Source organism: Desmodus rotundus, chromosome 6 (genome assembly GCF_022682495.2).
Source record: "Desmodus rotundus isolate HL8 chromosome 6, HLdesRot8A.1, whole genome shotgun sequence".
NCBI lineage: Eukaryota > Metazoa > Chordata > Mammalia > Chiroptera > Phyllostomidae > Desmodus > Desmodus rotundus.
In genome coordinates, this window is record NC_071392.1 from 21,583,941 (window position 1) to 21,600,802 (window position 16,862).

General features: G+C 38.7%; 1 protein-coding gene across 4 annotated transcripts in view; it reads left to right on the top strand.

Annotated features, from left to right (window-relative positions):
- Nucleotides 1-16,862, top strand: part of DGKB (diacylglycerol kinase beta) — a 532,510-nt gene that overhangs the window by 78,091 nt on the left and 437,557 nt on the right. For all 4 annotated transcript variants that reach the window (XM_053927068.1, XM_053927066.1, XM_053927067.1 and 1 more), the window contains 2 exons: nt 1,631-1,784; nt 16,419-16,559. In XM_053927068.1, the coding sequence (XP_053783043.1) occupies nt 1,631-1,784; nt 16,419-16,559 (295 nt within the window). The remainder of the gene's footprint in view (nt 1-1,630; nt 1,785-16,418; nt 16,560-16,862) is intronic.

Genomic DNA, 16,862 nt, shown 5'->3' on the forward strand with positions numbered 1-16,862 from the left:
TTCATAGTTTTTAGTTATTTGGTCAGGCTGCTAGTAGAATTTACAAAAATGTATGGTAGTGATGATTTATTAAAAATGGAAGAAAATGAAGTCTTTTTACTACCACTACTATAAATGTCTGAAGTGCCCTTCTGAGGATGAATAATCAAAGCAGACTAAACTAACTAAAAATGCCATATTAATGTGTAGACAGTCTTAGAACCACGTAAACAAAGTGAAGATTCTGACTTTGTTTTTTATTGGCTTGAGATTGTATTAGGGACAAAATCATACATAGTATATATACTAAATTTGTGCATGTTCAAATGAAAAAAAGTTACTTTCTCTAATGATAGCCCTTATGTCATATTCCATTTAAGGTTTATTCAAACTAATATAATAAAATTGGTCATTCTCTATGACCTTACCTCAGTATTATTACATAGGAAAAATAGACTTCTCCTATCCAAAATACCAGTTTAAGGAATTACTTTTATTATCATCTGCCAGGAATTTGCACAAAAATTATGAGCATCAGTCTGCCCAATTTTATTCCTGCCTTATTTTTAGTTTCATTTCAGTTACATTAAATAGGCCAAGGAAAAAATGTCCTTCATGGGCTTCCCATGAGGCCTCTGGTCCTTGCACTCTCTTGATCTGGTAGAAGTGGCTTGTGTTCTTGCTTCATCTCTGTAGGTCTCCTTGTCTTTCCCACTGACCTACTGATGGGACCCAGCACAGCTTCCCTGCTCTTCAGTTCCATGGGGTTTACATCCCTTTCAAAGGAAACAGTTACTCGTTGTTGCCCCTGTGGTCACAGGGAGGGCTGGCTAAGCCTATTTGGTGCCGTTTACTTGCCTTTGCCCTCAGTTTCCCAGGCAGGAGTCAGATCTTGGCTCTTGGAGAAAGCAAGCTCTCTAGGTAGCTCCTGTGAAATTCTCTTACTGACTCGAGAAGAGAAGGTAGCTTCCGTCACCATTTCCCTAAGTAGGCATGGAGATTCTCAAGGCAGCCGTGGTTGTCTCCAAAAGAAATGTCTGCTCTTTTATAGCCCTCCAGTGAGTAACGGTGAGCAACGATCTTGAAATAGGTTTCTTGGAAAGCCTGCAATAGGAAGTATTAAAATTTCACTTTGGAATTTTGTATCTATTGACCTTGATGTCAGGGTGAAACTTTACTGTTAACAACTTTTTTCCTAGTCGTTGAAAACAATATTCACCATTATAGACAAAAAAAGAGATAAGAAAAATCCCCCCTTTTTTGGAGTGCTCAGGAACTTGCATTGGCGTGTTTGCTCTGTGGCCTGAGTTAATTTTGCAACAACTCTGTAAAATTGGGACGATTAATCCCAGTTTACAGAGGAGGAAACCAGGATTCATAGAGTAAATGTTTAAGGTTGTACAGACACTGTGGAAATGCCTGACGGAAAGTCCCTCCTCTTCCTGCTCCCCGGCCACAGGTAAGACATGCACATTTAATTTACACGCCAGTGTTAGTACCCCGGGACTGTCTGCTCTGGTTCTCAAATGGTTGGCTTCCTTTTGTAGATTTGGATGTCGAAATGAGGTCATTTCTATTACTAATGATTTTGAGCATAGCATAAAATCTTAACATTGTCTGAGTCTTAAAATATATATTTAATTTTTTTCAGACAATAGATTTTGAAGGGTTCAAGCTATTTATGAAGACATTCCTAGAAGCCGAGCTTCCCGATGATTTCACAGCACACCTTTTCATGTCGTTCAGCAACCGATTTCCTCATTCCAGTCCCAATGTCAAAAGTAAGCCTGCTCTGCTTTCAGGTGGTAAGTTTAATTATCTACTTTAACAGTTTATGTACAGTAAAAGAAAACTTTGAGGGGAAATCAGTATCAAGTTGTCTGTGACACAAGAAATGAGTTGCCTAAAAATTACCTTTGTTGCAGGATTTATACTTTCATACTAAGGTTGTGCAAAGTAGTTAAAATATCTCGGAAATAATAGCTAAGCTTTGAAAAAATATACTTTATATCACTTGTCATTCAATGTTGTAGAAGTCTTTGTTTAGGAAATAATTTTAAGAGATACTTTCATCAAATATGGAAAAGTTCTCTTTTAAATGATTGGATAATATACATATATATGTATATTTATACATACACATATATAAATGTAGTAACAAAACATTTATATCTAGAAAACATAATATTTAACATACATCTTACAAAGTACCAATATACTTTTCAATTGTTACACTTGTAATTTCAGATGAGTTGATTTTTCTCTTAGATAATTAATTTTGTCACCATAGGGATGAATTGTTCTATATTATGCATAGCTTTTCAGAGATGTGTAACACATTAATTCCATTTGCTAATTATGTCATTCTCCATCCAGTCAGGAAAACCAAAATCTCACCATATAACCCCAGAGCATGTGAAATAGGGAATTAGTTAAAACAGTGTTGGAGAGTTGAAAGAACGAAGTGGAACCCTGAGGAAATGCAGAAGCAGAACCACAAGCTGTCCCTAGGTTGGGGTAATAACAACCCACATGCTGGAAGAAAGGACCTCTGAGCTGGCATGCAAAGTTCTGAGCAGAGGGTGTGGTCTGGCAGGTCTTGCTTCCGACTTCCGTGGAAGGGATATGTTCTGGCTGGCTTTGGTAGCTCAGGAGCCGGCAGCCCTGGATGTCAGACCGCTTAGGAGCATCACCACAGTCTGTTCAGGGCCTTTAGTGGCATGGAAATAAGCAGACACCAGAGCCTATTGCTACTGGAAACAGTGCTGCAAGGGTGGAATGCTGGAGAGATCTAACAGCAAGTGCAGGTAGACCAGCAGGAACTAGCCTCTTCCCTTTCCTGCCTTCTAATCTCTGGAGTGCACCCTGTGAACCTAGCTGGTTTCTCACCATCGGCGGAGAAATGTAGTCTACTGCAGTGTTTCCCACACTCTGATCTTAGGGCTCTTTCCTGCCCTTAAAATTATCGAGAATCCCAAAGGGCGTTTATTTGTGAGGGTGATATCTATTGTTATTTACCACATTAAAGATGAGATGTTCTAAAAATAACCATGAGCAGCCCATTACATGCTAACAAAAATTACATATCTTTTTGAAAAGTGACTTAAAAATATTGAGGAGTGGCATTGGTTTACATTGTTGTGATATCTTTAATATTAGGCCTCATTGAAGACAAGGAAATAACCATACTTGCTTCTCTGTTGCCATATCATATGTAATATAGCCTCTTGGAAATGCCACTGTCCCTCATGAGAGAATGAGAGTGAGAAAAGCAAATGATACCTCAGAATCATCATTGAAATTATTTTGACCTTATAAACCCCATGAAAGGGGCCTAGGGAACCCCAAGGGAGCTGCTGAGCATCATAAAATAGAAGATGGAAGTGTAAGTAAGGGGACAAGGAGAAGTTGAATAGCTGGCACTAAATAAATGAAAATTTTAAAACCTAAATTTAAAAACCTATCATTAAAACATCGATGCTTCAGCCATACAGCGAACTGGGGCAAACTGACGAGGAGTCCACACTATTAAACCTTGTTGTGCTCTGTCCCCTTCTGTTAACAAAGTTCATCTATTTTTCCTAGAGCCATTTTGGTCCAAGCTTTTAAAAACAAGCATACACCTTCCACATAGTGTATTTTGATCCCTTCACCATATATAAAAATAATGTTTATCCTAGCCTACTCTTCAACTATGCAAACATAACACATTTTCAGTCTCTAAAATAATTCTTCTGGTATCACGAATTGAGAGACTCACACTTGCTGCTTTTCTCTGAGTCAGTTACATCTAGTCTGTCCTTGGAAGACAGTGCCAACGCCTTCCAGCATTCTGGGCTGGACATTTTTAAATGGGGCAATTGCTTACTTTGATCTGGAAATTAATATTTCCCACTTCTCCATTGCATGCTTTGAATGGATTTCTTGTACCTTAGACACAATGAAATAACAATGTTTCCCTTATTTAATCTTACATGAAGCAATGCTGTCCTTGGCTTTAAGAAAGGAGAAGGGGGAACATTTTTTAATATGTTGTCTTTCTGAGTAAATGTGTCAGACAGGATGGAGAGCATAAAGTCCTTAGGCAGTGTTGCCAGATAGTCGAATCTCAAGCCCTCTTTTGTGAAATAGCATATAGTTATTACTACACAGAAGATGGCAGATTTACAAGGAATAGAAATCAAATCAGGTCAGAAAAATGGAAAAAAATTAAGAAATAATAACTTGTACTTTATTTGGGGCATTCAGACCTACTTGAAAGGAATTGAAAGAGAGGCTGTGTAATCCTCATGCATCAGTAATGAACTAAGCTGTGATTCATTTTCTAACCTTGGCCTCCACCTTTAAAACGTAAGTGCAACGTGTCCATTGTGAGACTTTTCTAACCCTACACGCTGGGGGGTAGGGACCACAAGACAACAGTAAAGTTGTCAAGGCCTTGGTGTCCTTGATCGGAAGCTGAAAAACAAATGTCTTTCTATTCCTAGAACCTTGCTTTCCAATAATCTAAGTTGTCTACCCAAGATGTATTTCTGGCTGATGAAAATCACGAGTTACTTGTGAATAGAGAAGTGCTGTAAACTACTTTGTATATCCTCTCTTAGAGGTCACCATATTTTATTTGTGATGGCTATTCCTGACTATCTATCCACTGAACAGTCAGCTCTTCTCAATAAAAGGAAACCAGAATTTATTCTTTCTTTTCTATTTTTTAAAATAAAATGTTATTCTCATTCATGAATAAAAGTCAGTTATAGGAGATAGGTAAAATGAAAAATAGCTTTTATATAATAAAATTTAAAAATTGCAAATAGATGTTGGGAACCGCCCTGCCTGGTTTCAGAGGCTGTAACCCCCGTGGTTAAGGCTGAGTCAGAGTTGGGACCATAAGCCACTAAGGAGACAAAGCTTGTCTCCCTGGCAGGTGTGCCACCTTTGCCCACTTCACCCTTCTTGGCCCCAAGCTTGGCCAGTTAGCCAATGACGGGTAAGAATCCTCAAGGGAGGATCAACCTAAGACAGGTTCTGGTCACGGAAGAGGCCCGCAGGGAAGGACTCGGGGGGCTGTGGAAAAGGAGGGTGATGGACCTTCTCCTCTCGGCTTTGAAATAGCCTGAGTCCTCATTCTGTCTGCAAGAAGTCTCCTAATCTCTTGGCTGCCTTACTTCCCTTGCCTGACTTAAGCCTGAAGCAATAACAGAGGGCAGTGCAGTCCTGTGCTGGGAGGGGCGGATTCCCTGGGGAATCAGGCCTAAGAAAAATACATACATTCCTGTGAAACCTACTTAATTTGTACCCTCAGTTTAAGAGATAAGGGTCCAGACCTGGGATGAGTCTGGCGCCTAAAGTTTTATGGCCCTCTAACTAATTGGCTGTAACTCAGAATAAGCCCTCAGAGTTCTCTGTAAATCTTGTATTGTTTAACCCTTACTGGCTGACAATGATTGATGAGCTTTATCCGTATTCCTATGCTAATGAACCTAATAAAAGCCCCTGGAGAGAGAGGCTCTGGGCCCTTCTCCCCTTGAGAGAAAGGGCCACCCTTCCTCCCCAAGCAGATCATGTCTTGGTAGTCTTTTTCTTCATCCGTGGGGGAACCGGGGGGCTGCGTTAAAGCCCCCCGACATCTGGCACCCAAACAGGGACTTTCAGGACCTGCACGGACCAGAGGCTTCGAGCCACCACCGCCACGGCTTCATCCATGGCGGACCTGGGGGGCTGCGTTAAAGCCCCCCGACAAATAGATATAAAGTTTGTGTTTTATTGAACTTGTTTTTGGAAACATTATTGCAATATGACTGCTTCTTATCACCAATTTAAATTTATAAGATGATTACTTCTGCTTCCATGCTTAATTTCTAACTTTTTAAGTATTTTTATTTTTAGAGAGAGGGGAAGGGAGGGAGAAAGAGAGGGAGAAAAACATTGATGTATGAGAGAAATATCACTCAGCTGCCTCTTGCATACCCCCAAATGGAGACCTGGCCTGCAACCCAGACGTGTGCCCTAACCTGTGGAATCGAATTGGTGACCTTTCAGTTCACAGGCCATTACTCAGTCCACAGAGCCACACCAGCCAGGGCTGGACTTTTAATTTGTCAAGATATCCCTACTGCATTCTCTTTTCAACGTGGTCATAGCCTCTTCTTCATTGTAGCTCTTCCATAGCTTCACTGTAAATGCCAGGTCCCTGATCCCTCACCTCTTTGCTCGTCCAATGACCAACTTGTGATCATAACTTCATCCTTAAATTCTATCACTTGAACTGTTCTCTCTACAGGATTGTTCAAGCATGTGGAACCTTTGATTTTCTGAATGTGGCTCATAAACCTTTAGCTATGGATCAATATTATGATCTCATATTTCAGTTCCTACAACTTGACCACTGACAAAAACCAGAGGGGAATTTCAAAAATTTGCTGATTGTTGCCACCACAAGTTCCTAACACCCAGTATTAACATGTCTTAATACCTCTTCAGTTTTTTAAAAAATCTTTTGTAAAATGTATTTACTCTTGATATTTTCTGCTAGATCTAATAGGTAAAACTTTGCAAACCTTTTTTAGTGTACTCAAATCTCTCCTTCTCAACAGATGACATTTTTCCCTTCACATCATACAAAAATATTCACTAATGTAAAATACCTCAGTTGTTCCCTATCTAACCCAGGACTTTCTTCAGCTCACAGTGAATATATTCTAATTAGCTGTATTCCAGATGGACTCAAACAAGGTATGTCAGAAAGTGAAATAATTATATTCGATTCAACCTTGCTTCTAATCCTGTCTTCTCTCTTACTGATGGAAACCCAATTATCCATCAATTTTCAACCCTAAAAATCTTTGATTCTTCCTCCCTGCACTGCCTCGTGTTGAGTTAATTCCAAATGCTTTGTATTACTCGTGGTAACTACTTCTCAGACCTTCTGCCAGTGTCAGTTTGACTCACCATGGTCTGGGCTATAGTCGGCCACACTCGTCACCCCAGTGAGCCTGACTTCCCATCTGCAAAGTGTACTTTCTAACACGGAAGCCTGATTATATTACTCCTGGTTTTCCAAGTGTTAGGCCTTCACTGTCACCTCATGGAATGTGTTTTTGTTTTGTTTTGTTTTTTTAACTTTAATTTTCCAAGAAAATTTAAATCCTTGATACTTAAAGCCCATTTAAGCAGAATTGCTTTGGTGAAGGGAGGCAGTGCAGGAGAGATTTTGTAACAGGGATTCCTCGTCACTTAGCCTTCTCCCCACGTTTTGGGATACCTGTCCCTGAAGTACCCTTAATGAGCCCCCAGGGCCTGGGCAAAGCCATTAATTAAGAAGGGGATAGAATCTGAGTTCCACAGCATTAAGCACCATGCCATGCAGCTTGTAGACTCTGCCTACAGGCCAAAATTGTCTTTGTGCTCCACGCACTGTGGACTCTTCCCGTGTCCAATTGTTTGCTGACTTAAAAATGCTCCGCTTACTTGAGACTCTGTACTTTTTGCCCATATGTCACAGCAAAACCTAGCTTTTTCAAGCCCCAGATAATACTTCACTCTAATTCAATAGCACATGCTAGAAATGCAATAATCGATAAGATGGGTTACTTAGAGAGTGCAACCTTAAACCAGCCTGGAACCCTTGTAGAAGTCACCACATCTGCATCTCGTACACTAGCTGGTGCATCCTTGACCCTCTCCAGTTCTCACCTCTGCCAAACTGGCAAAAACTCTGGGTATTAACTACCTTCACTAAATCATTGTTCTTTTTGTATAGGATAGTAATTAATAGCAGTAATTGGTAACTTATTTTATCTAAGAACACAGTAATTAAAAGGGGGTGTAATATGATTTATTAACTGGTTCAGACACTCATACTATACATTTCTATTGAGCTCCATATTTTCAAAACATCGACTCTAAAATAGTGAATGTCCTTTATTATCCCTGGGACAGTGTGAAAGTTTTTGTTAAAGTTTCTGATTAGTTGCTTTATAGGGAAGAATGAGAGAAGATTTTCCTATCACCCTTTAAATGAGATCATGTAGTGAATTGACTGGTTTTGGATATAATTATTCATTTTATTAATTCATTAATTCATCCATCCATCCATCTCTTTTTTTAAAACACTTTTTGTGCCAGGAATTCCATAGGAAAGCTGAGGGTCTTTTAGAGTAAAGCAGAAAGACAGACGATTAGGTGGTCAAATGCATTATAGTGAAATAAATGCTGTGATCTCTTTATTAGGATCATATGACTGAGATTTTAGTCATCAATGAAAATTATCATGGTTAAGTAAAGGTAGGTGCGGGTGTGGGTGGGAGAGGAGGGGAAGGGAGTGCCAAGAACAGAAGGTACCTTGCACATTTCTATTCAAATATAAAGAACATTTCCCATCAACGAACAATACACAAACTGTGTAAGACATTTAGTATTTTTTCATTCAAAAATATTTATTGATAACTTAAGCTTGTCACACATGATTCAGATTGCTGGGGATATATCAGTGAGTGAAATAAAGCACTCTTACCCCATAGCGTTACATTCCAGTGGGGAGAGAAAGACTAATCAATAAGTAAAAATATTTAGCATGTCAGGTAGTAATGAGTGCTATCAGCAAAAATGATTCATATAGAAAGCATGGGTCAGAGCTGAGGGCGACTGGTTGAAACTGGAATAAGGGTCATATAGAGGTGGTCCCTGAGCAGATGGTAGTGATGACCTTGGGCATTTTGGAGACAATCGGTGGTGGGTTTCGGGGAGTAACCCTAGAAGAATCAGAATCCTCATGGCCTTAGAGGGTTGGAGGAAGGTAAGGGAGTGGGCACATTGAGAGATATGGTCTGTGCCTCAGGTCATCTGGACTGAGATAAGGTCAAGTGACTGGAGGAGAATAGCTGGAGAAGGGGCCAGGGAGGTCGCCAAGGCCATGTGACAAAGAGTTTGGTTTGTCATGCTAAGTTTGGAATTTTATCTAGAAGAAGTTGGAAAGCCATTATAAAGTTTTAAGCCAGAAAATAATCACATGGCCAGTAGTGTGATGGCTTCCATGATGGGAATTGAGGATGAAGGCATATATATCCAGAAGATACTTAGGATTGAGAAGAATAGCTGTCTCTGAAAAAGTTAGGGCGCCTTTTCTTTGGTCCCTTCACATTTGGTCCCATGCAGTGTGGCAATGCACTCTTGGTTTGTGCTGTGAGGCTGAAGTATCAGTGGTAGAATTCAGCATTTTTCATGTTTTCTCTACAACCAGAGAGTCACAACACCAAGCCCTTCTTTTGTGCAGAAAAGTAGAAACAATTCCTTTTTGTCCATATGGAAGTTAATCAAATTAAGAACAGAAAATTACCCAGTGAAAATGAGGTACTTCATCCTTTTGGAAATATTCTTTTGCCAAATGACTTTAGTGAATGTTCTTGCCAAAAGACACACTTCATTAATTGTGCTGAGAAGAAACCATTCCTCTTATCAGAGCTGTCTTGAGGTTATTAAAAATTGTGTGTGTGTTTGCGTGTGTGTACATTTTTATTGTAGGTAACTTTATGGGTCTTCTGTGTCTAATGAGCTACTTCAGTGTCCACAATGCAAAGAAGGGCAGACAAGGTCCTGAGAGACACGAAGTGTGCAGAATACAAGGCTTCTGTGACTGCCAGATAGGGAGGTTCTCAGCACACTGTAGGCATGAAAAGTAGTTTCACATTCAGTAATGTTGGTGTCCTTTTCCTGCTCATAATAATGATTCTATGTGGTCTGCACAGCTTACGTACCTCCATACAAATGCTCTAAAAATAAAAAGAAAAGAATTTCTATTCAGTGGCAAATTAGCATTTATTTATATCAACCATTGCATTTCTTATGCTCCTACAATACCAAATTGACACTTATAATTATTATTAGTAGTAGTTCAAAAATTTAGTTCCAATAAATCTTCTATTATGAAACCCTGAAAACCCTTCACTGAAACCAGAGAAAAACCCCACAATACCAAGTGCCAATTTTTGCTAAAATTACTGTCAGTAAAGGAAAAGTTGCCCCATAATCTCCCCTTTAATTATTAGATGGTTTGAACTTCATTATTCAGATTGATTTGTTATTCTTTCTGAATGTTTCAAATAAAAGTTTGGTGTTCAAATTTCTTATCTTTAGTTTTAGATCTACTCACCCAGGACAAAGATGGAGTTAAGCTACATCTTAATACTTGCATATTACACCATAGTGTTTTTTTAAGATTATTGTACTGTCCTGTTCACGAATACTTTTTACAGTTTTTGAGATCCTAATAAGGGCAAACACAATTTTCAGTACCTTGCAGAGTCCCAAAGCAATTATAACATTTTAAATTTGTGATATGCTCTAAAAATGCCCAGTAATGGCCAGAAAATATTGTGTTACTGAGCACTAACTTTGATTGGCTAGAATGAGAGCTCTGTGCAAATGGGACTTCTCTGCTGTGTTTGATGCTGTATCCCCAGTGCCTAAAACCTGGTTTTTCATGACTAACATTGAAGGTCCCTAATATTTATTTTGGTTCATGTTTATAAAGGGCATGCTAGTTATACACCTCTCAGAAAACACAGATAGCCATCAGAGAATTATTCTTAATCTCTAAGGTAAATATGTATGTATGTGTATGTGTGTTTATACACGGAAACGTGCATGCACACACACTTCTCCCAAACATGTATTATAATGGAAGCCTCAAGGAACGATGTGGATAGAAGAGGAACATTTAGAGCTCTCAGCCATGTCTAGGATTTCCAATTTTCCTTCCAAAAGTTTATGAAATAATCGGTATGTTCACTTTCAGTAGCCATGAAAACCAGGTCCTAAAACAAAAGGTCATTTACTGAGTAGACAGATTCCTTTGATTTATTTTTTCCTTTCTGGCCCCACGAAATTGTACCTACAGCACCAAATCCCAGTTTAGACTGCCTTTCGAATGTGCCTGCACCCCCTGTCTTTGCCCGTTTGGCTGGATGTGGAATGGAAATAGTAACTGCATCTCACTTACTTGATATTGGGACTCAGAACCATAATGTGTTAGGTACGTTGTAAGTGTTCAATGAATGCCAGCTACTCCATTATTCATTAAAAAGATTATTTCTCAATGTTTTAATTTTGTAGACATAGGATAAAGGTCAAGTTCAGTATACTCTTTTTTTCTAAGATGTCATACATTCTGAAAGAATACAGTAAAATTTCAGTAGTATTAGTGGGATTTCTTTATAATGTGGAAAAAATAGAAATGTTGGCGTTATGACCTCTTTTAATATGTGGTGGTTTTATTCCCACACTTAGGTATATTCAAGGAACTCAGTAATTCAAATAACTTGAATTCTTTAACTACAGACTGTGTATCACCTGCACTGCCCAGCATGGTAGCCGCTAGCCTAATTTACATTGAAGTAAAACAAAAATCAAATACCCCATTCACACCAGCCTCCTTTCACGTGCTTAGCAGTCACAGGCGGTTACCCTACACTGAACAGGACACATATATTACACTGCTGTAGGAGCAGAATATTCTACTGGAAAGGACTGATGTGGACAGATACTGTTTTAACTGCTTTTGAAAAGAGCCTAATGTTCAGAGTTAGATGACACATGTTCACCTCTCGGCTCCCCTGTTGCTACCACACCATCAGCTACTTACTTCCTAACTTTTCACCCTCCTGTCTATAAAACACACTGGGTCAAATAAAACCGCTATGTGCAGGTGTTGTTGACTCACAGCCAGAAGTGTTGTGATTGCTGTTCCTTCAGTAATAATGACTCAAGACAGGGCTCTCCAACCTTTGGCATCTCTGGGCCACACTGGAAGAAGAAGAGTTGTCTTGGGCCACACATTAAATACATTGCAACATGTAATCACAAAAACGTCTCATAATGTTTTAAGAGAATTTCTATTTTGTGTTGGACCACGTTCATAGCCATCCTGGGCCACACGTGGCCCGTGGGCCGTGGGTTGGACACCCCTGCTAGAACAGAGTTCTATCCACAGAGTTCTGTTCCTTATAGTTGCTTGTTTGGGGGTTTTTGCCAAACATGAATCACAGTATGTTCTTAGAGGGGTGTTGCTGACCTCAGCTTCTTGTCAGGCACTATATCCCAATGCCTGCCCTCTCTTTATGAGGGATCACAGTGGATTTTACATTCCTTGTTCATTTGCAACCTACTCTTATCTCATTTTGCTTCCGGTTTGCATAAAAACAAAAAATAAAAAAGTAATTATAATATTATATTAAGACCAACATAGTTGGAAGGACAACTCTAAAAATCATGAATTGTATAATAATACTAAACAACTGTTTTACTCTCGATTATCTGTGCTGCTCATCATGACTAGTAATATGCATATGGGAAGTAGGATTATAATTTGTGACAAATAACTTCATAAACTTGATAAATTTCTGCGGATTGAACCAGTATTTAAGAAAATGGAAAATTCAAATTGCCAGACTGTTTTATTGCCTTAGAAGTTTAGACATGTAATTTATGTTGTAAGTTTTGAATATTTCATTTTAGTAGATGAAGGAAAACTGGATAAGATGCTAGTGTTTTCATTATCTGAAATGCTAGTGTTTGAAAAGAAAACTGGAACAGAGGCAGTAATTGAACTGTACCCAAAACTTATTCACTAATAATTGAACCTTGAGACTGGAATTAAGAGTATCTCTTAGAAGAAATCTTTCCAGGTTATAGTTTCCAGAAATAGATTGTGTGGATTGGGATAAAACAAAACGCATGTGCTTGAAGGATATAATAGTAGGTAGTGTTCAAATGGACTACTTTTATAGTTAAACTTTGAAAAGAATAGAATGTTTATATGTATGAATGTTTATATATAAGTATATATTTTAGTGTATGTACTAAAATCATCATAAAAACAGAAAAAACTCAAAGCCCAAGATAATTTTTCTGAATAAAACATGCACTCTAAATACAATGCTTATTTTTTGCTTTCTTTAGTACTTTGTTGTACACTGCAAATACATGAAAATATGTATTCACATGTGGATATGTGGATGTAAATGGTGTGGGTATGTGTATACTTGCCTCGCTTTTGTTAAAAATGTTTAAAAGAGCATAACCTCATGCAGGTCAGAGAACATGCAAAGTGGGTGGCGGTCACTTGCATGATCTTCGGAGGTGAATATTGACCACTTGAGGCAAAAGAAACACGCTTTTTGTGCTGCCTGGCTTCGCGTTCAGTTCCAAATGGAAGGAGAGAGTTTCACCCACAACTGGAGGGGTTAAAATGGCGTTTGTTAATGGGGGGTGGATTTTTGAGCCTCTCCCCTTTGCTGCTGAAGAGGAGTGTAGGATCCATTTACCGTCTCACTGAAGAGCTCCAGGCAGGGAACCAGGCTTTCAATGTCTTGTTTGCTGTGTGTTGTTTCCTGTGTGTTCCAGAGAATCTTTAGCACAATCTGCTTAAAAGGAAAATGACTTTTCCTCAGGGCGCTGGAGTGTCAAAGACGTGGATAGGACATAAGTAGTGGAAACGACCTCCAGCCAGGTTTAGGGAATGGGAAGAAATGATAAATGGTAGAGTGGGGGGTGTAAAAAAACATTCTCTACGAAGACAGATTGAGACCCAGGGCATGCTTTTAGAAAATTCTGTGACAGTATTTAGAAACATCTTCACCACATAAGAGAAGGTGGGCTGCTCTTGGAGAGCGGGTGGGAGCAGGGCAAACCAGTGAGCTTTTTCATCTGTTCCGTGCCTCGAGATGCAGCACAGTCCAGAGCTACAAACCACTTGGTTGTACAGTAGTTGTGAAGAAGGTCCAAGACAGTGCATCTTTTTTCTTGATTGCACCCCATAATTCATTGCAAAAAGTATATATTTTACCTCTCAAATTTGGCTATAATTGGAGTTCACAAAGATTCGATTAGTTCTTCAGCTTGTATTTTTGTATAAGCTCATAATTTTGTTTATATACTTTTTAAAATGTAAAATTATGACAATTAAATACATAATGCAGCTTTTAGTTTACAGGATGTCATGAACAGAAAATGGGAAGTATTTACTCATTTCGTCAAAATGAATTTTAGTACAGGGACAGGTTTCTTCAAAAGGTTGGGGCTAAATGTAAATTATATATGTATGTTCATGTTCAATAGGTATATAAATTACATAGAGGAAAGGCAAACAGAAAAATCACGGAGTCCTCACCCTCCAATTGTTTATATTCAGTATTATGAAAGCTCATAATGGAATACCATGCACCTTCATTTTATAAGGACAAACAAATGCTTATCAAGTGTTCTAAATAAGTGAAACGTATAATACATTTGCCATTCTTTCAAATGGACATTGCGTGTTCCTTTTATTCTTTCTAGATTTATTCTGACTTTTTATATAAAAGATTTAAAACAAGCTGATTAAATCATGTCAGTACCATAAGGGGGAAGCTAGGAAGAGAGGATTAGCTCATCAGGCAGGGCGAGTTAGGTCATGGTTTATCCGACCATAATTCAAGGGCTCTGTTCTCCAAGGCTGGAAGTCATAGTCATGTCTATGGTCAGCACTGAATTGTCTTTTATCATAAGTAGAAACTGCTTGTTCCTGCAGCTGGCGAAGCTTTAGTTTGTCAATTAGAAATAGTAAGGTGATTTTTTTTTTAAGCTCAGGATTGTCTTCAACTCTTTGCCTTTTTTTTTTGGCTTATAAAATAACTATATTACTTTATATTGGATATACTGTGACACTTCTGTTAAGAAAGAAAATCAATTTCTTAAATATTCATATATATTTCAATAACTATAAAAAGAAGTAGAATAAATATAGACCATAGAGATGCTTTTGAAATAAATAAGACTTCAGTAAAGAAAATGAAGGAAAGATATAAAGCAGTATATTTCAAACTGTGGGTAGGGGTACATTAGTGGATAATGCATTCAATTTAGAGAGTCTTTGATAGAATTTTAAGGATGAAATAGAATAGAAGAAAAGAGAATAGGATACTGTAGAAAGGAAAATATTGGGTCAGTTATGAAAACTAATTAATGATGTGTGTGTTTGTATAAAAGGATCATCCTGGATAAAAGTGCATTTTTTTTTCTTCCTCTTACTATCGCCATTAAATAAACAATAGTCTTTAAACCGTTACTGTAGAGAAAAGAAGGATGGATTTCTAGCTCTGAATCCCTTGGAAATTAGTCCCTGTAAGCTTGTTTCTCACCTGTGAAAGGGGAGTCACAGTGTCTACTTTGCAGGGTTAGTTAAGTGAGAGGACACCTGTTAAAGCCCTCAGCATGTCCTGCTGCGTATCACCCATTCAGTAAGTGGTACCTTTTCTCAGCAATAGCATTGCCAATGATAAAACTAATGTGTAACTGTTAGTAATGCATTAAGTAATCTGCTGGCTATCTTGAGATGAATGGAGGATGCAATAGTCATTGGATCAGAGATATACATCAAAGGGAGTAGACTAGAGCAAGGGTGTGATCAGGTAGACACGCACTAAGGAATGGCCAGCTTGTAGAACTGTATTTGGTTGGGATCATTCCCTCTATTCAAGTGACTCCTGATTGATTAAGAACAGAGTAGCCATTCAGCCCTTCAGCAATCTCACCCAAACACCTGTGAGGTTGCCAGATACACCCCGAAGGGTAATTGGGGTTTACCTTCAGGTCTTATCGGGTACATGTGATCTGGTTTCAGAGGCTTCTGTGTAAGATGCAAGTAACCACTTATTGTGAACCAGCTTCAGTGTGGTTATCACCAGCCAGATAATCTGCAATCGTCAGCTGTTGTGAACGTTAACGTTCTCGACCCTTGTCTTGGAATGGGCACAGTGAATGGGTTTCAGAAATTAAGTGTGGACCGTACAAAAATAAACTTCAGTCGTGTGTTATTAGCTCTCTACTGGAGTGCCTGCCTTGTGTATCCAGATTTTTGTTTCTGTCCCTTTCTGTCTTGCTTATGGGCAGATTCCTTGATGGCAAAAAGGATGTCTTCTTCATGGTGCTGGCAAATGTTTGGCAAAGATGTTTTTAGGAATGAATGGGTCCTGAATAAATCATGTTGTCACAGACCCAAATTTCTTCTTCAGTTTTTCTTCTTTTTTTAATAAACAGCCAATTTTGTGTATCTTCCCAGCTGATTTATAGCTGTGGCTGCCTAAAGCAGAGACAAGTGGAATAGGGAAGTGGTTCCTGTTATGTTCAAATCTGCCTACCAACTCACCCTGTGCAAGAGGGCCCTGACCCTAAACCTCTGCATTAGGCAGCCAGAGCGGTCCTGTGTCATCGAATGCCAAGAAACTGCGTTGTTCACAACAGTGGTACAGGATGTCTGACTCCGCTGTACTGGGGCTCCGAGAGTTTGGTTATCCTATTGAAATATCCAGCTCTCTGCATGGTCTGTGCTTTAACTCCCTATTTGTTGTTTGAAAAAAGTGCTGTGAATGTTTTTCAGAATCTAAAGGCAAATATTTTCGTTTCAGGTCTGAGGATGAACAAAGGTGCCATCACGCCCCCTCGTACTTCCCCTGCAAATACGTGTTCCCCAGAAGTAATCCACCTGAAGGACATCGTCTGTTACCTGTCCCTCCTGGAAAGAGGACGACCTGAGGACAAACTGGAGTGTATGTGTCTCTTTGTTTAGTTTACTTGTCACAGTCGGGGGTTAGAAAGGGACGGAAAATTGATTGACTTAAAACTATGTCTACTATGATTATCTCAATTTTTGTTAAATAAAGGGATCTCGATGCATAATAAAAATTTCTGCAATTGAAAAAAACTGTGCTTTAATTCAGAAGAGCTTTATATTTCAGAATAAAAATTAGACATGAAAAAAAATCAAAGTATATTAATAATACTGATTGATTTCAGGCTATTTATCAAATTTAATTTATTATCCAGTGTTTCTTGAACAGGTTTGTCTAATA